General features: G+C 43.9%; 2 protein-coding genes across 4 annotated transcripts in view; both read right to left on the reverse strand.

Annotated features, from left to right (window-relative positions):
• LOC112622829 (40S ribosomal protein S10) overlaps positions 1–19,088 on the reverse strand; it is an 846,014-nt gene that overhangs the window by 696,836 nt on the left and 130,090 nt on the right. The gene's annotated exons all lie outside the window — the stretch shown is intronic.
• NUDT3 (nudix hydrolase 3) overlaps positions 1,868–19,088 on the reverse strand; it is a 117,734-nt gene continuing 100,513 nt past the window's right edge. The window contains exons 3-6 of one of the 2 annotated variants that reach the window (XM_025382773.1): positions 14,656–14,700; positions 12,475–12,559; positions 7,200–7,391; positions 1,868–6,941 (exon numbers count right to left, since the gene is read on the reverse strand). In XM_025382773.1, coding sequence (XP_025238558.1) covers positions 7,213–7,391; positions 12,475–12,559; positions 14,656–14,700 — 309 coding nt within the window. In that variant the 3' untranslated portion in view covers positions 1,868–6,941; positions 7,200–7,212. Of the gene's footprint in view, positions 7,392–12,474; positions 12,560–14,655; positions 14,701–19,088 lie in introns of both variants that reach the window. The other variant, XM_025382774.1, reaches the window with a different exon arrangement.

The raw sequence follows: 19,088 nt of genomic DNA on the forward strand, positions 1-19,088 counted from the left end.
GTCACCAGGGACGGGGTGAGCGGGCAGGTTTCAGTCTGTGAGCTATAGCTTAGGTACCTGTTACTCCCTTCTGAACTCCATGTTCTTGGGAGGACATAAGCCTCTTGTTCATTAAGCAAAGGCCCTCCAAGTCTCCTTTTTACTTCAGCACTTTGGAAATTCTCCAAGACTTAACTTCAGATCTGGGGAAGTTCTATGTAGAACAGACCTATCTCTTCTTATTCCTGCTCCTGGGTGTCTCCATAATCAGCCTCTACCTTCCCTGGCGTAAGTCGTATCTGTTATGCTGCAGGAACTGAGTAACCAAAGCTAGATATCCTTTGGACCACTGATTAGTGACACATTTTCTCCACAACAAAGGGAGGTTAAAGACCAAGGTTTAACCTGAGAAACTTTTTTTTTTGGCAAGACAATAAAGAGGTTAAAGAGGCTATGTGGATCTGTCACTGCTTTAGCTTACCATTTTCAATTTAGCACCAAAGTGCTCAGGAAGACAGGCTCAGATCAGGATGACTTCTTAAAAGGGATTCACAGGCAATCTTTTTTTTTTTTTTTTTTTTTTTTGAGACGGAGTCTCACTCTGTCGCCCAGGCTGGAGTGCAGTGGCCGGATCTCGGCTCACTGCAAGCTCCGCCTCCTGGGTTCACGCCATTCTCCTGCCTCAGCCTCCCCAGTAGCTGGGACTACAGGCGCCCGCCACCTCGCCCGGCTAGTTTTTTGTATTTTTTTAGTAGAGATGGGGTTTCACCGTGTTAGCCAGGATGGTCTCGCTCTCCTGACCTCGTGATCCACCCGTCTCGGCCTCCCAAAGTGCTGGGATTACAGGCTTGAGCCACCACACCTGGCCTCACAGGCAATCTTACTGGCAAAATGATTTTCCAAAGCTGAGCCACTTGCCCCACCCTACAGGGAGGGGAGTAGAGTCTTAAGGCCCAGCATTGGCATTGAGGCATCTTGCTTTTTTCCCTCAGAATTCCACAAAGGCTTAAGAGTGATCTAAATGCCTGGCTGGAAGCTCAAGTCTAGGAGAGCTAATTTACTGCATTGTTGAGATATTCTCTGCAAGATAGTCACATATAATAAGCAATTTAGTAGATAATTAATCCAGACAAGAATTAATGTTCTCTGAATCAGTGATTAATATAATCTTCACATCTGGCCTGGCTGGGAGGCTTGGGGGCAGGAAAGGGAGGGTGGAAGAATGGGTAGCACATCAAAGTGGTGATGAACAAAATGACAATGCTGCTGTTTGTGTATCCTTTAAAGCCTCTATCCAGGGTTTTAAATTGCGCTTTTTTTGTCTGCTTCCTGATAGGAAGTCAACTAAGTTTTAGTAGTAAGAACTGGGGATAAAAACGAAAGGAAACCTAGAGTTATTAAACAACTGACTGCTGGAGGAACAGAAGCAATGACTTCTTTCTACCTTCTAGGTAGTAATCTTACTTTTTTGGCTAAAAGCACTTTCTTCAGCATTCTGAGTTAACATGGGTTCCCTATAAGCTCCCCTCCCCAGGTGGACAGTCTTATTTTCTAAGACAAGCTCAAACTCACCAAATTATCACCGTAAACAAAGCTTCAGGGAAGAGACATAACTCTTACTTCAAAAGCTTCAGGTCAGAGATAGCCAAAATCACATGACTGCTAGCCTCAGCTCAAGTAGTGTGCCCAAATCATCACAAAATGGGATTCTCTTCCTATTAATTTTTTTTTTTGAGACAGAGTCTTGCTCTGTCGCCTAGGCTGGAGTGCAGTGGCGGGATCTCGGCTCACTGCAACATCTGCCTCCCAGGTTCAAGCGATTCTCCTGCCTCAGCCTCCCGAGTAGCTGGGACTATAGGAGTGTGTCACCACGCCTGGCTAATTTTGCTATTTTTAGTAGAGACGGGGTTTCACCATACTGGTCAGGCTGGTCTTGAACTCCTGACCTCGTGATCCACCCGCCTTGGCCTCCCAAAGTGCTGGGATTACAGGTGTGAACCACCGTGCCCGGTCCTCCATTTATTAATTTATAAGGGGACTAGGAGGACAAACTATTTGATTAATTTGAAGGTGAGAGGTATCATTTTCTCAGATGCTCCAACTAGGCTTCTCACATCCCTCAAAGGTTATCAGCTAAAGACAAGAGTTTCTGAGGCTAATGCAAAAACATGGTCAGATGTGAAACCACCCTTTTAGAGGCAGAGTTTGTGAAAGGCTGCTGGCCTCCAAAGGACAGCATGCCTAAACTCTCTGGGCTCCCAGGACCTGTGGTGATCTCAAGTCAACCTGATGTACAGATAACAGTATCTTTTAGGGATTGCAGCCAATGCTCCCCAATTCACTTTTTTTTTGTTTTAATACCTTAAAATATCAAGTGTTTCATTTTTAGGTGATATTCCAAGTGACACAGAAACACAGCTCTCCTGGATGGTGAAGTCTCCGCTGCAAAACTCACCAAACAGCACAGAGGATGACTCTGGGGTCCTCTCCCACTTGCTCCCAGTTAGGTGGGTGCCCTGATGAAGGCAAGGCTGAGTCACTAACATGCACAGCTCCACATCCTGGAAGCCTCTGGAGCCTCGAGGAGACAGGCTGTATCCAACAGGACTCCGAATAAATGCCTGCCACCTCAACTGGGCAGTCTGACCTCTTCCACCGTCTTTAAGAAACAGAAGGGCCATCTGCATTATTTAATCACCGTTCAATAATGTTCTCCCTCCCCATAGCTGCTTGAGTTAACTGTCTCACAAGTGTCCTATGTTTTGTAAAGATGAGGGTTATTCTGAAATGCAGATGAGACTAGGATAAAGCTGTATTATCAATTACAGCCAACTCTCATTTCTCTTAAAGCAAAAATTCATCCCACTGTGATTTCTCCAGGTATTTCCTTTAATTTTAAATCCACCCTTGATATTAGAGAATATTAAAATCACACAGTTGTGGCAAAAATCACAATGTGGCTATTAAATCCTTTTTGTGAACTAAAAAATGTGCATGTGGCTTAGGCTCAGCTGTTTTTTTTTTTTTTTTTTTTTTTAAAGATGAGGATGGGGACTCCAACAAAGGCATTAAGAAAGTACTAGATGAAATGAGAAATAGGTGAAGGATAACATGTGAAACGTACACTCAGGTCTAACAAGTACCTATTACTTCTCTGGTTAAGAAGGTTTAGCAGGAGCCCCCAATGAGCACTGTATGTAGAGAAAAGGGAAGGAGCAGGGGGAGGAACGGATTGGCACAGAATTTTTTTCTTCTTTTAAAAACCACAGAGGGTGACTTTTTTCTTCTAAGCAAGCAAGCCTAAGAGACAATACATGGGCTGGCTCCTAATATCAAAACAAAATATTTCTTTGCCACAAAGGAACTTGACTATGTAGCAACACATTTACAAAACTACTGCAAAACACTCCCAGAGGGCAGTGACCTACTCTGTTCCCCAGAGGCTGCAAGAAGCAAGGCCTCAAGTGCCTCACGTTCCATGGGGCTGTGCAGCGCAATGCAGAAGGCGGAAATCCTGCTGTGACACCACCCTCGAGACCTTCTGCAGCCTGAGAGGCAGTGATACTCCCACACCCTTTGATCCTTCCAGATGGCTCAGCCTAGACCTAGCAGTGAGAGAGCCCTCTCCATGCAGGGCGGATGGAGTGGTGGACACTTGCAAAATCAAAACAGTCAATTCACTAACTGTTCCATCCTGTTATATTTGCAATGAGGAAAATTAAGATTCCTGTTTCATGGGCTGCACTGTTTCTGGAAGGCTACAGAAAATCTAACATGGTTGACACCTCCTGGTAGCCCTTCTGTATACACACACACACAGAAGAGAGGAGAAAATCCTGGTCCAAAAGACCACATGACCTTACTAGTGTTTCCCCAATGATTGTAATTTATAAACTAAAAATTTTTTAAAATCCACTGCTATCTTTTTCTGTCCTGAGTTTGGTAGACTTTAATGGATGCTCTAGCAATAACCAGAATCTAGGACATGCAAATTCACTGTGAGCAAGAGGCTAGGGATCTGCCCTAAACATAGGAATCTGTTTCTACCAAGTCTGAATGAGGTCAGCACTGGTAGAATTAATGACAAATCAATGTCAATGAAATATTCTGCAAACAGGGTAGTTTTTGTACTTTCTTTTCTTTTCTTTGGGGAGATAAAGGTATTGCAACCATGGATCTAACTAATGTATCACTAAAGGACTGTGATGATATTCTCAGTAAAGACGGCCATGGTGTTTACAGTGCCAGGGAGGGAAAATCCCAGATCATCAGAATCCCAGTGCAACAGAAAACAGCACCAGTTTCAACAATTCTGATGTTGGACAAAGCCTCTTTTTGTCAGTTAAGAAAGCATAAGCACAGTGTCTCAGTTAATTGCATTAACAGGAATCCATTCATGTCACTGAAAAATACTTGTTGGCACAGTTCACTTTCCTGACCCAAAGACACCAACAACAATCAAAACTGCCCTTTCAGGGTAGTATATTATTACACTAGCCCAGTCAAAACACACTCAGACCATTAACAAATGTATACATTACTGTTAGCACTGCAGGTCTGTTTTATTTTCTAATTTATTTATTGAGACAGAGTCTCGATCTGTCACCTAGGCTGGAGTGCAGTGGCGTGATCTTGACTCACTGCAACCTCCGCCTCCCAGGAAGGTTTAAGTGATTCTCATGCCTCAGCCTCCCAAGTAGCTGGGATTACAGGCGTGCACCATCACGTCCAGCTAATTTTTGTATTTGAGTAGAGACAGGGTTTTGCCATGTTGGCCAGGCTGGTCTCAAACTCCTGTCCTCAAGTGACCCACCTGCCTTGGCCTCCCAAAGTGCTGGGATTACAGGTGTGAACCACTATGCCCGGCCCTGCAGTTCCTTTTTTTAAAGAGTATTGACTGTTTTCCTGCAAAGGACTTTCACATCCATACCATAAAGGTAGTATTTATCTGGAAGAATGTGTTTCTTGAATTCCACTTAGCACTTGGTTAAATCTACTTTATTTTGCTCTTTATTTGAACAGAACTTTAGAATGCTCTAGGTCAGGATAAGAAACAGTGTGTTCGTTTTTAAGAAGGATATGTGAATAGGAAGTTGGCATTCAGACTCAAGTTCCACAGTGTTGTTCTTCTCCAATGGGACCTCTTCTTGGGGATATAATTCCTTTCCCAGAGGTATCATGGTATCCCAAGAATACAACTGCTCTTTGGCTCTGTGTTTCAAGATTGGGAGAGAGGATGTAAACTAAGAGTACACAGCAATTTTTTTTTTCCTTTTTTGAGATGGAGTTTCACTCTTGTTGCCCAGGCAGGACGACAGTGGTGCAATCTCGGCTCACTGCAACCTCTGCCTCCCGGGTTCAAGCGATTATCTCACCTCAGTCTCACAAGTAGCTAGGATTGTAGGCGCCCACCACGCCCAGTTAATTTTTGTATTTTTAGTAGAGACGGGGGTTTCACCATGTTGGCCAGGCTGGTCTCAAGCCTCTGACCTCAGATGATCCGCCTGCCTTGGCCTCCCAAAGTGCTGGGATTACAGGTGTGAGCCACCATGCCTGGTGAGTAGACAACAAAATTTAAAGTTCACCAACTGATGTTCCCAAAAGTGCTGAACACTAAATGACACAGGCCTATGAGGTACATACATTTCTTTTAGTAGGAGGGAAAAGTAAAAGTTTTTCAAAGTTTGAGTGCTTTATTAGAATTTTTAAATAAGGAGAACTACGATTTTAATTTCACATCTTGGCTAAGGAGATGACACTGGGGTACAGAGATAGTCTCTTGTTCTAAGCCAGGGATCAGTCAGTGTACTCCTCCCTATCCCTCAATCTCAAGACCCTCTTACTTCCGAACTAAACAACACAATTGGCAAATGAAGCCAGCACGAAACCTGTATCAAAAAACAACAAGAGTCTGCAGTGAGCCAGTGTATTATGTAACCACTGTAATAAGTGATTACGTGGCTTCCCATATGGACCTTTCATATCCTGGTGGGAGATGGGAGACCAGTTTAATAGCTCTGAGCATGCTTCATGGTGCAATCACAAGTGCCGTGCCATTACAAAGACAAGCAAGCAGGTGAATTTCCCCAGTGTACTTTTCAGGAACACGGTTACCCAGTTCGGGGACGGGACTACATTGATGCACCTGCAAAGTACAGTTGGATGCTTCAGAGCACAAGGACAATATCCAGGTCAGCACGGTGTAAGGCATATACGGACACAAAGAGAGGTCGTCGTCGGTAATAAGTAGCATTACGGAAAAGATTCCAAACCAGCAGGACAGAAATGGTACCTGATGCTCCAGTTTTTTAGATAAGCAATCCCAAGAATCCAGTTCAAACCCTACTGTCAACATGTGGGGCAGAATTCAATTTCTATCATTGTTTTTACAGATCTGGGCTGAGACATTTGTTCCTAGCTTGGTTAAAAAAATAATAATAAAATAAAGGTTTCTTCCTGTTTCTTTCTTGGTATGGAAATACAGCTTAAAGAAGGAAAGGCCATGAGTCCTGGGAGCACTATGAAGGTAGCTAAACACTTCCCATACCTACAGTCAACGACTGGGAAATAGAGAGAGGACAGGGCAACCTGCCCAGCCACTAGCATCAAAAACGAAAAGGTATATTAATTGTGAGGCTCTCAATTCCAGAAATGCCCAAATTAAAAGAGAAAAAAATCTTGAAAAATTAAACAAATTTCTCTTTCTACAAGTCATTTATTTACATATTATATGTCCGATATATAATGTGTAGATAAATGTATCCTGCAGTGGAAGTGACCACTCTACTGAACTGTACAGCATATTATAGGACAAATTCTTGAAAGATTTCATCTTATACTGGTATCTTTTAATAAAAAAAAATTAAAAATCAAAGAAAACGTCTGGCCAGGGCTAGGATAAGACAAACAGGAACACTTCAGAATCCAAGGCAGGGGAAGGCTGTTGGCCTCTCTTCAGAGGACTGCAGGGGTAGGAAGAGGGAGGGACAGATCATGCACAAAAGTACTTACAAATTACACACCCAACCCCCACCCCACAATAAAAAGAGAAGAAAAAGTCCCATCACTTAACACCAAACAGCAACATTATCAATACACCCTTTCTTTGCTGCCCACCATGCCTTATTTGAAAGAAGAGGCCTGTGAGGAGAAGTGGAAAGAGCCAGGGTGAGAGGGAAGATCTGCATTTCAGTCTAGTTTCCAATTTCCATTTCTCTTACAGGAAGTCTTCAGTCATCTGATGCCTGACATCGAGCTCTGAGCAGAAACCGAGTATGTGGTGGCCACGACTGGGGTGCCATTGTTGGCTGAGTAGCCTTGCCTCAATGTTTCAAAATATGATGCCTGCACGGGTTTGTGATACTGCAGCACTTTTACGGCATCTTCTATTTTAAACCATTCCCTCTTCCTTCCTGTGGAGGCAGAGAGAAAAGAAACTAGTACAAGAGCAATAAGGTTTCTGAGCCTAGAACTTTTGAGAAAATGTAGAAAACGTTAAAGCAATATTTCTTAATACTTTTTTTCCTTACAAAAGTAACTCAAGCGCACTTCGTATGCTTCAAATATTATACAAATGTCTAATGTAGAAAATAGGCGAGAAACCTGAAAACTGAAGAGCTAAGAGTAATTGTGTAAAACCTGCCCTCCAGAGAGAACTATGGCTAGTGTTTTCCTCCTGCCCTCCTGGGTCTCTGAGCTTTCCTTGCTTGCACATACATAGGGATCAAAGCCTAGCAGCATCCCTATCTCTTGTAAAAAACTGACATGAGGGCCTGACGAGGTGGCTCATGCCTATAATCCCAGCACTTTGGGAGGCTAAGGTGGGCGGATCGCTTGAGCCCAGGAGTTTGAGACCAGCCTGAGCAACATGGCAAACTTGTCTCTACAAAAAATACAAAAATTATCTGGGCATGGTGGCACAAGCCTGTAGTTCCAGCTACCCAGGAGGCTGAGGTGGGAGGATCACCCTAGCCCGGGAAGCTGAGGCTGCAGTGAGCTGTGACTGTGCCACTGCACTCCGGCAGGGTGACAGAGTGACACCCTGATCCAAGCAGGGGGAAAAAGAAAATCAACACAAACATCAGCTTCCAGAATTACTAGGATGGCTGGTTTGTAATCACTAATTTATTTAAACGTTTTCTTATAAGAGTGAATGTATTGACATAATAGAAAAAAATTTTTTTACATATATATATATAGAGAGAGAGAGAGAGAGAGAGAGACGGAGTCCTGCTCTGTCGCCCAGGCTGGAGTGCAGTGGCCTCCCGGGTTCATGTCATTCTCCTGCCTCAGCCTCCCGAGTAGCTGGGACTGCAGGCGCTCGTCACCACTCCTGGCTAATTTTTTGTATTTTTAGTAGAAATGGGGTTTCACCATGTTAGCCAGGATGGTCTCGATCTCCTGACCTCGTGATTTGTCCACCTCGGCCTCCCAAAGTGCTGGGATTATAGGCGTGAGCCACCACCCCCAGCCAGAAAATATTTTTTAAAATAAGAAAAAACAATCTCAATACAATCACACTTTTATTTTTCAGTTTATTTTCTTACTCTTTTCTAGTCCACACTTTAAAATCCTTTATATTTTTTCTCTTATAAAAGTAATAAGTACCCATAATTTTGTAAACCAGAGAAGACCACTCTCAATACCCTAGCACAATTGCCTTTTTTGCATATACTTGAAAAAGAAACAATCTTGAGATAACTAAAATTGGATCATGCTTTCAGGTGCTCCGAATCCTGACCAGCTCTGCTAGAGTGTTACAGTCAGGAACAAGGACTCTGAAGCCAAAGTGCTGGGCTCCAATCACATAAATGGCTCCAATGAGCTGTGCAGCCTCAGATAGCTGTGCTCCTGCTCCATTTTCCTCATCTATAAAACAGACAATAAATAGGGCCTATCTCACAAGTTTGTTGTGACGATTAGTATGCAAAGCACCTGAAGAGTACCTGGCTGCTAAAAGTATGTACTACTGAATTTGCTTTTTAATTTTTGTTACTGGTTCTTTTTTTCTTCACATTATTTTTTCTTTTCTTTTTTCTTTTTTCTCTCCCAGAGATAGGATCTCAGGCTGGATTGCAGTGGTATGATCATAGTTCACTGCAAACTCAAGCTCCCAGACATGAGGAATCTTCCTGCCCCAGCCTTCCAAGTAGCTAGGACTACAGGCACACGCCACACCTGCTTCTTTTTTTTTTGGTGTAAATGAGGTCTCAAATTCCTGGCCTCAAGTGATCCTCCTGCCTTAGCCTCCCAAAGTACTTGGAATTACAGGCATGAGCCACCACGCCTATCCTACGTCACACTATTTCTTAAGCAATCTATATTATGAAAAAAATATGACATTGCCATTGCTAGGAAGGTTAAGGCAGGAGGACCGCTTGAGCCCAGGAGTTTGAGGCTGCAGTGGGCTGTGATCCACTGTACTCCAGTCTGGACAACAGAGTGAGACCCTGTCTTTTTTTGGTCAGACATTTATGGCTGCGTTATATCTTAATATCTAGCATGGATGTACTATCATTCATTTAACCATTTCCACATCACTGGACATCAAATGTCTGTGATTATTATTATTTTTGAGACAGAGTCTCAGTCTGTCACCCAGGCTGGAGTGCAGCAATGTGATCCTGGCTCACTGCAACCTCTGCCTCCCAGGCCCAAGCGATTCTCATGCCTCAGCCTCCCAAGTGGCTGGGATTACAGGCACCCACAACCACACCCAGCTAATTTTTGTTTGTTTATTTATTGAGACAGAGTCTCACTCTATCATGCAGGCTGGAGTGCAGTGGCATTAGCTCATTGCAATCTCTGCCTCCCAGGTTCAAGCAATTCTCCTGCCTCAGTCCCCAAGTAGCTGGGACTACAGGTGTACACAACCACGACCAGCTAATTTTTGTATTTTTAGTAGAGATGGGGTTTCAATATGTTGGCCAGGCTGGTCTCGAACTCCTGACCTTAAGTGATTTGCCTGCCTCAGCCTTCCAAAGTGCTGGGATTACAGGCATGAGCCACCATGCCCAGTGATTTTAATTATTATAAATAATCCTATTTTTAAAAAATGTTCCCCATTTTTTCTTTCTTTTTAACCATCTAGGGAAAGATATCTAGCACAAGGACTACAAAAATAGAGCTTTTGAACTTTCAAGGGCTCCTGATTTATACTGCAAAAGTGCTTTACAGAAAGGCGACACTGATCCCGAGTCCTGCTTGTGTCTGTCAGGATGTCAGTCTCACTACATCCCTGCCAATATTAGCTTTTCTTTAACACTGACTTTTTTTTTTTTTTTTTGAGACAGTCTTTATCTGTTGCCCGAGCTGGAGTGCATTGGCGTACTCTTGGCTCACTGCAACCTCCACCTCCCGGGTTCAAGCGATTCTCCTGCCTCAGCTTCCTGAGTAGCTGAAATTACAGGTGTGTGCCACCACGCCTGGCTAATTTTTGCATTTTCAGTAGAGACGGGGTTTCACCACATTGGCCAGGCTGGTCTCGAACTCCTGACCTCAAGTGATTTGCCTTTCTCAGCCTTCCAAAGTGCTGGGATTACAAGCGTGAGCCACTGCACCAGGTGGTGTTAAACTATGGTGTTTAACAGCTGTATAACATCCCATCAGACACATGTCATTCATTGATTTGTCATTCACTGAGTTACACATTTAAGATGCAATTTTTAACCGGTAAGAAAAATGGTAGTAAGATCATCTGAAGGAAGGCTCCATAGGCTTGCCATATTTTAGATTATTTCATTAGGGTCAATTCTCAGAAGTGGGAGTACAAGGTGAAAGGTTTGTTTGAATATTAATAGAGCAACGGTACCTAAAAAAATTAGTATCACAAGTGTGTGACTCCTGCCTGACAGAGTGCTCTGAGGATAGGGCCACACCACACATCCATTGCTGTCTCCTTTTCTGGCGCTAGCACAGCTGTCAGGGAGTCTGTTTTCAGCATATCCACAATGAATTTATTTCCTTGAGCACCCTGCATTATTACTAGATACAAAGCCATCAAGAGCCAAAGGGCTACAAACTGCCCAGAGTAACAATGTGAGGGGCATGGCAGCAAGGAAAACACTAACATTAAAGGGAGAATGTTGGCAAGTAAATTTTATCTGTCTGCCAATTTGTAACGGAAATTAGTGTTCTACTTTCTAGAATATACTTTCCTTCAGAGGTAAATAATCAAACCGTGAACCAACCTTTGCACCACCATAGTTTATAGTTCAAAAGATGTAAACATAATGGCCATCTGAGATAAAAGAAAATGACTCCTTTGGGAGAAAGCTGGGTGTACCTAAAGAGTGCACTCAGCACCATTTTATAATAGTTCATAAACCGGGCGCGGTGGCTCACGCCTGTAATCCCAGCACTTTGGGAGGCGGAGGAGGGTGGATCACCTGAGGTTGGGAGTTCGAGACCAGCCTGACCAACACGGAGAAACCCCATCTCCACTAAAAATACAAAATTGGCCGGGTGTGGTGGCACATGCCTATAATCCCAGCTACTAGGGAGGCTGAGGCAGGAGAATCGCTTGAACCTGGGAGGCGGAGGTTGCGGTGAGCCGTGATCGTGCCATTGCACTCCAGCCTGGGCAAACAAGAGTGAAACTCCGCCTGGAAAAAAAAAAAAAAAAAAAAAAAAAAAAGTTCATAAATTTTATCATTTTTATATTCATATAAAACATGAAAAATATAAAAATGTATATTGTAGATATATCATATAAGAATAAAACTAGAAACTACCTGCACTATTCTGCATCTACTAAATGATTTCTAGAGGGACTCACACTACCAAACAAACAATTTTCTCAGCAGGAACAAGACCAGGGTCCTGCTCTCACTTACGGTCCCCACGGCCAGCAGTGAGCCTGGCATGGCGGAGGCCCTCAATCAGTATCTGCTCAGGAGGTGCAGAAGTATAGCCCGTTTGGGAAGGACTCAGTTTGATTTTAGAAGCAACATTTCTTATTTTTAGGGGTCATGCTTCTATTTGTGGACCATATACTCACTTCAGATTCCATTTAAACATTTCAAAATACTATCGGGTTCAAAATGTACATGCTTGTTTTATTATACACATCCCTCAATTATTTCTATTCTTTATCTAGTTCTTGGTTTTTTTTTGTTGTTTGTTTTTGAGACAGTTTCACTCTGTTGCCTAGGCTGGAGTGCGGTGGCATGATTATGGCTCAATGTAACCTCAACCTCCCAAGCACAAATGATCTTCCTGCCTCAGCCTCCTGAGAAGCTGGGACCACAGGCATGTGCCACCACACCCAGCTAATTCTTCTGATTTTTGTAGAGATGAGGTCTTACTAGGTTGCCCAGACTGGTCTTGAACTCCTGGGCTCAGGTGATCCTCCTGTGTTGGCCTTCCAAAGTATTGGGGTTATAGGTGTGAGCCACTGAGCCTGGTAAGCTCTTGTTTCTGGTTCTGGTAATGACCTGTGGCATGGCAAGGGCTGGTTGTGAGGAGCCCTTTCCAGGCTGTCTGAAGATGGCTTACCAATGTTAACTGAGTCTTCCCAGTCTTCCAGCACTTCAGTGACAATGAGCACATAGACATACGTCCTGTGCTTCCTCTCCTGGTTCTGAAGGGCAAAGAGAGAAGGACAGAGAGAGTTTTTCCTTAGAAAGCTGGAATTACTTAAATGAAACACACTCTTAAGCATATGTCCAGAGAGCTTAGACACAAAGATTCTAAACTTTTACTTTTTATGGTCCTACATGATTTAAAAACAGGCCACACTTGAATTTGAGGGTGTGCTCTTTGCCTGGACTTCTAAAACCAAGTATTTATATTGTTTTTTCCTCCCCTTCCCCTAAACACAACTTCACAGGAATGCTGTGACTCCTTAAGAAAAAGGCATCATGTAAATTTAACTAGCTAGAACACCAGGGAAAGGACTGTCGATGGGTGGGCCACCACAGAGGTCTCAAACTTCAGTGACCCCAGCAAGGCAAACAAGCTGAGTGTGACACACACACACACACACACACACCCCCACCCACCCCTTTTCCCACTAACCCCACTTACCTATTTTTTTGAGAGAGGGCCTTACTTTGTTACCCAGAGTGGAGCGCAGTGGCATGATCATGGCTCACCGCAGCCTTGACCTTCCTGAGCTTAGGTGATCTTCTCACCTCAGCTTCCTGAGTAGCTGGTACAGGCACGCACCACCATGCCCGGCTAATTTTTGCATTTTTAGTAGAGACAGCGTTTCACCATGTTGGCTAGGCTCGTCTCAAACTCCTGAACTCAAGTGATCTGCATGCCTAGGCCACCCAAAATGCTGGGATTACCTATGTGAGCCACCGTGCCCAGCCAATTTTTGTATTTTTTTTGTAGAGACAGGATTTCACCATGTTGCCCAGGCTAGTCTTAAACTCCTAGGCTCAAGCGATCCTCCCATTTTGGCCTCCCAAAATGCTGGGATTACAGGCATGAGCCACAGTGCCCAGCCACCTTTTAAAAAATTTTATTTATTGCCGGGGCGATGGCTCATGCTTATAATCCCAGCACTTTGGGAGGCCAAGGTAGGCGGATCACCTGAGGTCAGGAGTTCCAGACCAACCTGGCCACCATGGTGAAACCCTGTCTCTACTAAAAATACAAAAATTGGCCAGATGTGGTGGCGGGCACTTGTAATCTCAGCTACTTGGGAGACTGAAGCAGGAGAATCGCTTGAACCTAGGAGGCGGAGGTTGTGGTAAGCCGAGATCGTGCCATTGCAATACAGCCTGGGTGACAGAGCAAGACTCTGTCTCAAAAAAAAAAAAATTATTTATTTACATATCTATTTTTTCATTAGAGATCTTTCTTCTGATATTTTTATTTTTAAAACTTTTTGTAGAGATAGAGTCTCACTCTCTTGCTCAGGTTGGTCTTGAACTTCTACCCTCAAGAGATTGTTGTGCATCAGCTTCCCAAAATGCTGGGATTACAGGGGTGAGCCACCATGCCCAGCATCTGCTCATCTTTATTTCTCCTGATTTCTCACTTTTTTTCCTGCCTTCTTTCAAATTTGTATCGCAGCTTATTTCCTTGTTTTTCCTCTCTTTGTTATAGTTACTTATCTTCTATTTTTCTTGTCTCTCTACACTCAGCTACCCTTCCTCCTACCTTGGTAGGAGAGGAAGAAAGGTAGGAATGGGGTAAAATAATACTTACAAATAATTCTAGTAGTTTAGGGGACAAGACTATGGGATTTCTTTCTTTCTTTTTGTTTTAAAGCATGTTATCCTCTGTTGGTGCTGCTTTCTTTAAAAAACTCACCGAGGTTGGGCACGGTGGCTCACGCCTGTAATCCCAGCATTTTGGGAGGCTGAGGCAGGAGGATCGCTTAAGCACAGGAGTTTGAGACCAACCTGGGCAACCTGGCAAGACCCTGTCTCTTACAAAAAAATTTGAAAATTTAGAAGGCATGGTGGTGTGTTCCTGTAGTCTCACCTACTTGGGAGGCTGAAGCAGGAGATTGCTTGAACCCAGGAGTTCAAGGCTGCAGTGAGCTATGACTGTGCCACTGCACTCCAGCCTGGGCGACACAGTGAGACCTTGTCTCAAAAAGTTAAAAATAACTAAAAAACACCCAAAAACCCGCTGAAACAGAGATGGTATTTTTCCTATGTTAATATCTGTGTGGTTATTAATACATATCATTTGTACCAAAGATTTTAACAGACTTACCTCAAAAATTCCAACTAATCTTCCCAATGTCCCTTTTACTCCAGCCTGGAAAGTGAAAAGAATAATTAATGCACTGATAGTATTATATTGCTGGTCTCATTCTCAGTCTTCTTAAGCAGTTTATAAAATAGAAACAAAAAACAAGAGGACACAGCTTGGGCAGACTCACATCTGTGAAGTGATACCAGTGTTTCCTATGTGTCACAGACTGCTAACAGCAGTGTATGCTCTGGGAAGTTAGAATGCCTTTCATTTCTTCTGGTCTCTCTCCCTACTGCAAAGCTAGCTAAACCTAGCAAGATAATCAAGGCCATGAAGCCACCATACCAAAAATATTTTGAGGGATTGATTACTTCAGGTCAGGCACTGCCACTTTGGGAGGCTGAATTGGGAGGATCACTTGAGGATAAAAGTTCAAGATCCACTTGGGCAACATAGTGAGACCCTGCCTCTAAAAATTTGTTTTTAAATTAGCCAGTCATGGCAGCATGTGGCTACAGTCCCAGCTACTGGGGAGGCTGAGGTGAGAGGATCACCTGAGCCCAGGAGTTCAAGGTTGCAATGAGCTATGACTACACCACTGCACTCCAGCCTGGGTGACAAAGTGAGACCATGTCTCAAAATCAATTAATTAATTAATTAATTGGTCAGGTACTATGGCTCACGCCTGTAATCCCAACACTTTGGGAAACTGAGGCGGGTGGATCACTTAAGCTCAGGAGCTCAAGACTAGGCTGGGCAACATAGTGAAACCCTGTCTCCACAAAAAATACAAAAATTAGCTGGGTGTGATGGTGCACGGCTGTAGTCCCAGCTACTCGGGAGGCTGAGGTGGGAGGGTTGTTGGGTCCAGGAGGTGGAGGTTGCAGTGAGCCGAGATCACACCACTGCACTCCAGCCTGGGTGACAGAGCCAGACCCTGTCTCTAAATACATACATACACACACAGATTACTTCATTCACTTATTCATTCAACAAATATATACTAAATGCCTAATTTGAACCAGAAAACAGTGTATGTGCCAGAGGTATAACAATGAATCAGCTAGAATGCAAGATCCCATAAGATTAAGACCCTTGTCTGACTTGGCTCTCCGCATACAATATGCTGGAAGAGAGTTCAGCACCCTGCAAGAACTCAGGAAAGCCTAGATCAACAAGAACATAAACATGGTAATTCTGCTATGGGTAAGTATCATGACAGAAATACACAGAGTGATGTGATGACAAGAAGTGGCAGGGAGAGGGGCAACTTCAGTGGTCAGACCTTTTTTTTGAGTAGGGGGATGAAGTCTCACTCTGTCACCCAGGCTGGAGTGCAGTGGTGCAATCTTGGCTCACTGCAACCTCCGCCTCCCAGGTTCAAGCGATTCTCCTGCCTCAGCCTCCCAAGTAGCTGAGACTACAGGTGCCCGCCACCATGCCAGGCTAATTTATTTTTATTTTTATTTTGTATTTTGAGGAGAGATGGGGTTTCACTATGTTGGCCAGGCTGGTCTCGAACTCCTGACCTTGTGATCCACCCACCTCAGCCTCCCAAAGAGATGGGATTACAGGCGTGAGCCACCATGCCCGGCCTAGACCTTCTTAATATATACTTTTGTTTTTTTCTTTTCCTTTTCTGAGACAGAGTCTGACTCTGTCACCCAGGCTGCAGTGCAGTGGTGCAATCTTGGCTCACTGCAACCTCTGCTTCCCGGGTTCAAGCAATTCTACCACCTCAGCCTCCCAAGTAGCTGGGACTACAAGTGTGTGCCAACAAGCCCAGCTAATTTATCTATTTTTGGTAGAGACAGGGTTTCACCATGTTGGCCAGGCTGGTCTTGAACTCCTGACCTCAGGTGATCCGCCCGCCTCACCATCTCAAGTAGCTGGGACTACAGTCGTATGCCACCACACCCAGCTAATCAAACAAATTTTTTTTTGTAGAGACAAGATCTTGTTGTGTTGCCCAGGCTAGTATCAAACTCCTAGCCTCAAGTAATCTACCCACTGTGACCTCCCAAAGTACGGGAATAACAGTTGTGAGCCACTGTGCCTGGCCTGGATGACAAATTTTGAAATTAATTTTTGCTAATTATCTGTCAATGAACTCTGTTCTTTTCTCTTGCCAACATGTCTGCTTTCTCTACCATTTTATATTCATTTACCCACGTGGCTTTTGGTCTACTTGAATGGAAATGTCTGCCTTTCTTAAATAAGAAAATAGTAAGTTGCTTCTCTCTATTTTTAGAAATAACTGCCCTCCACAGTCAGCTAAAACTAGCTAGCTTATACTTCATGAATTAACCAATGAAGCTGCCTGACAAGTGGGACAAGCTGCCAGGCCAGCCTGAGTTGGAAAGCCATTTCTGTACTCTGATCCCAGGCAGCCTGAACACACTCCGCTCATCTCCTGAGACATGTCACCTGTGCTCCTGCCACAAGCCTCCACTGAGGGTCTGGGAGGAGAGCTGTTGGGGTAGATGAGGGCCTTGGGGGACAGAGGTAAGAAAAAATTTTTTTTTTTTTTTTTAAACTCTTGTCGCCCAGGCTGGAGTGCAGTGGTGTGATCTCGGCTCACTACAACCTCTGTCTCCCAGGTTCAAGCGGTTCTCTTGCCTCAGACTCCCAAGTAGCTGGGACTACAGGTGCATTACAAGTGCACACCACCCCACCCAGCTAATTAAAAAAAATATATATTTTTAGTAGAGACAGGGTTTCACCATATTGGCTAGGCTGGCCTTGAACTCCTGGCCTCATGATCTGCCCGCCTCGGCCTCCCAAAGTGCTGGGATTACAGGCGTGAGCCACTGCACCCAGCCCGAGAAAAGATTTAAGAGGCCATCATTCACCTTTCTCCTCCGCAAAGGAGAGAGAGAGAGAGAAAGCATTCTCTTTAGCAGCTACTATCCAATTATTTTTTTCTTAAAGAAACTAGAAGTTTATAAAACAATCTCCAAACTTTTAGGGCACATATCAACTTAATATTATGACAACTCAATATAATTCATTTAAAACCTTTGTTTGGCTGGGCACGGTGGCTCAAGCCTATAATCCCAGCACTTTGGGAGGCCGAGGCAGGTGGACTGCTTGAGACCAATAGTTTGAGACCAGCCTGAGCAATAAGGTGAAACCCCATCTCTACAAAATACAAAAAATTAGCTGGGCATGGTGGCACATGCCTATAGTCCCAGCTACTCTGGAGGCTGAAGTGGGAGGATCACCCAAGTCCAGAAAGTTCAAGGATGCAGTGAGCCACGATCGCACCACCGCACTCCAGCCTGGGCAACAGAGACACCTTGTCTCAAAAAAACAAAACAAAATAACTTCAAAACACAAAACTTTCATTTAGTAATAGTACCTCTGCATTTGACACCAACATGTGTCTATGATTCACTCTGTGTCAGATGCAGTTAAGAAAAATGTAGCCGGGTGCGGTGGCTCAAGCCTGTAATCCCAGCACTTTGGGAGGCCGAGACGGGCGGATCACGAGGTCAGGAGATCGAGACCATCCTGGCTAACACGGTGAAACCCCGTCTCTACTAAAAAATACAAAAAACTAGCCAGGCGAAGTGGCGGGCGCCTGTAGTGCCAGCTACTTGGGAGGCTGAGGCAGGAGAATGGCTAAACCCGGGAGGCGGAGCTTGCAGTGAGCTGAGATCCGGCCACTGCACGCCAGCCTGGGTGACAGAGCGAGACTCCGTCTCAAAAAAAAAAAGAAAAATGTAAAAGTACCTATCTGAAATAGACACAAATGTGTAAAATCTAGTGTAAGTCAAATTATGCTGCCATTTATGCACCAACATTTCAGTGGTATTTTTCACTTCCAATTAGTCTTCCAACTTGTAGAATGTAGAAAGTAATGATACTTGTTTGTTTAAAGAGGTGGTGTCTATGTTGCCCAGGCTGGCCTCAAACTCCTGGGATCAAGCAATTCTCCTGCCTCAGCCTCCTGAGTAGTTGGAATTACAGATACATGCCACCACACAGGGCTAAAGATATTTTTTATTTGTCCCTTAGCCTTTCTTTCATAGTATTTATGGGATCTAATTAGCAGAATCTATTTAATGTGATCTTACCAATAATTCTATACCATAAAGCAAATAAATATTTCCCTATTTACCAATTTTAGAAATTGGAATTCAGCATTTTTCTCAGCAAGAGGTTCCCCCTTTAGTAAAAGGATTTCAGTTCTTTAAGGTCACAGTGCTGACAAAAAAGAAAAATTTCTCACAGGCAAAGGTTCTCCCAGTTTACCTTAGCTATCTTACTTTTTCACAAATTTCCCAGACTCAGAGTCCAACTTTCATCTCCTAGTTTTTTCTCAAATGCTGCCACAAGCAATCTGAGAGTGAGTTATTTTTATCTGTCACATGATTCCTGCATGCAGGTCGGGATATGTGTCAGGGCCACATCTGACAGATATTTGGCTCACACATTTGGGGATAAGA

The sequence above is a fragment of the Theropithecus gelada genome, chromosome 4, assembly GCF_003255815.1.
Source record: "Theropithecus gelada isolate Dixy chromosome 4, Tgel_1.0, whole genome shotgun sequence".
Lineage (NCBI taxonomy): Eukaryota > Metazoa > Chordata > Mammalia > Primates > Cercopithecidae > Theropithecus > Theropithecus gelada.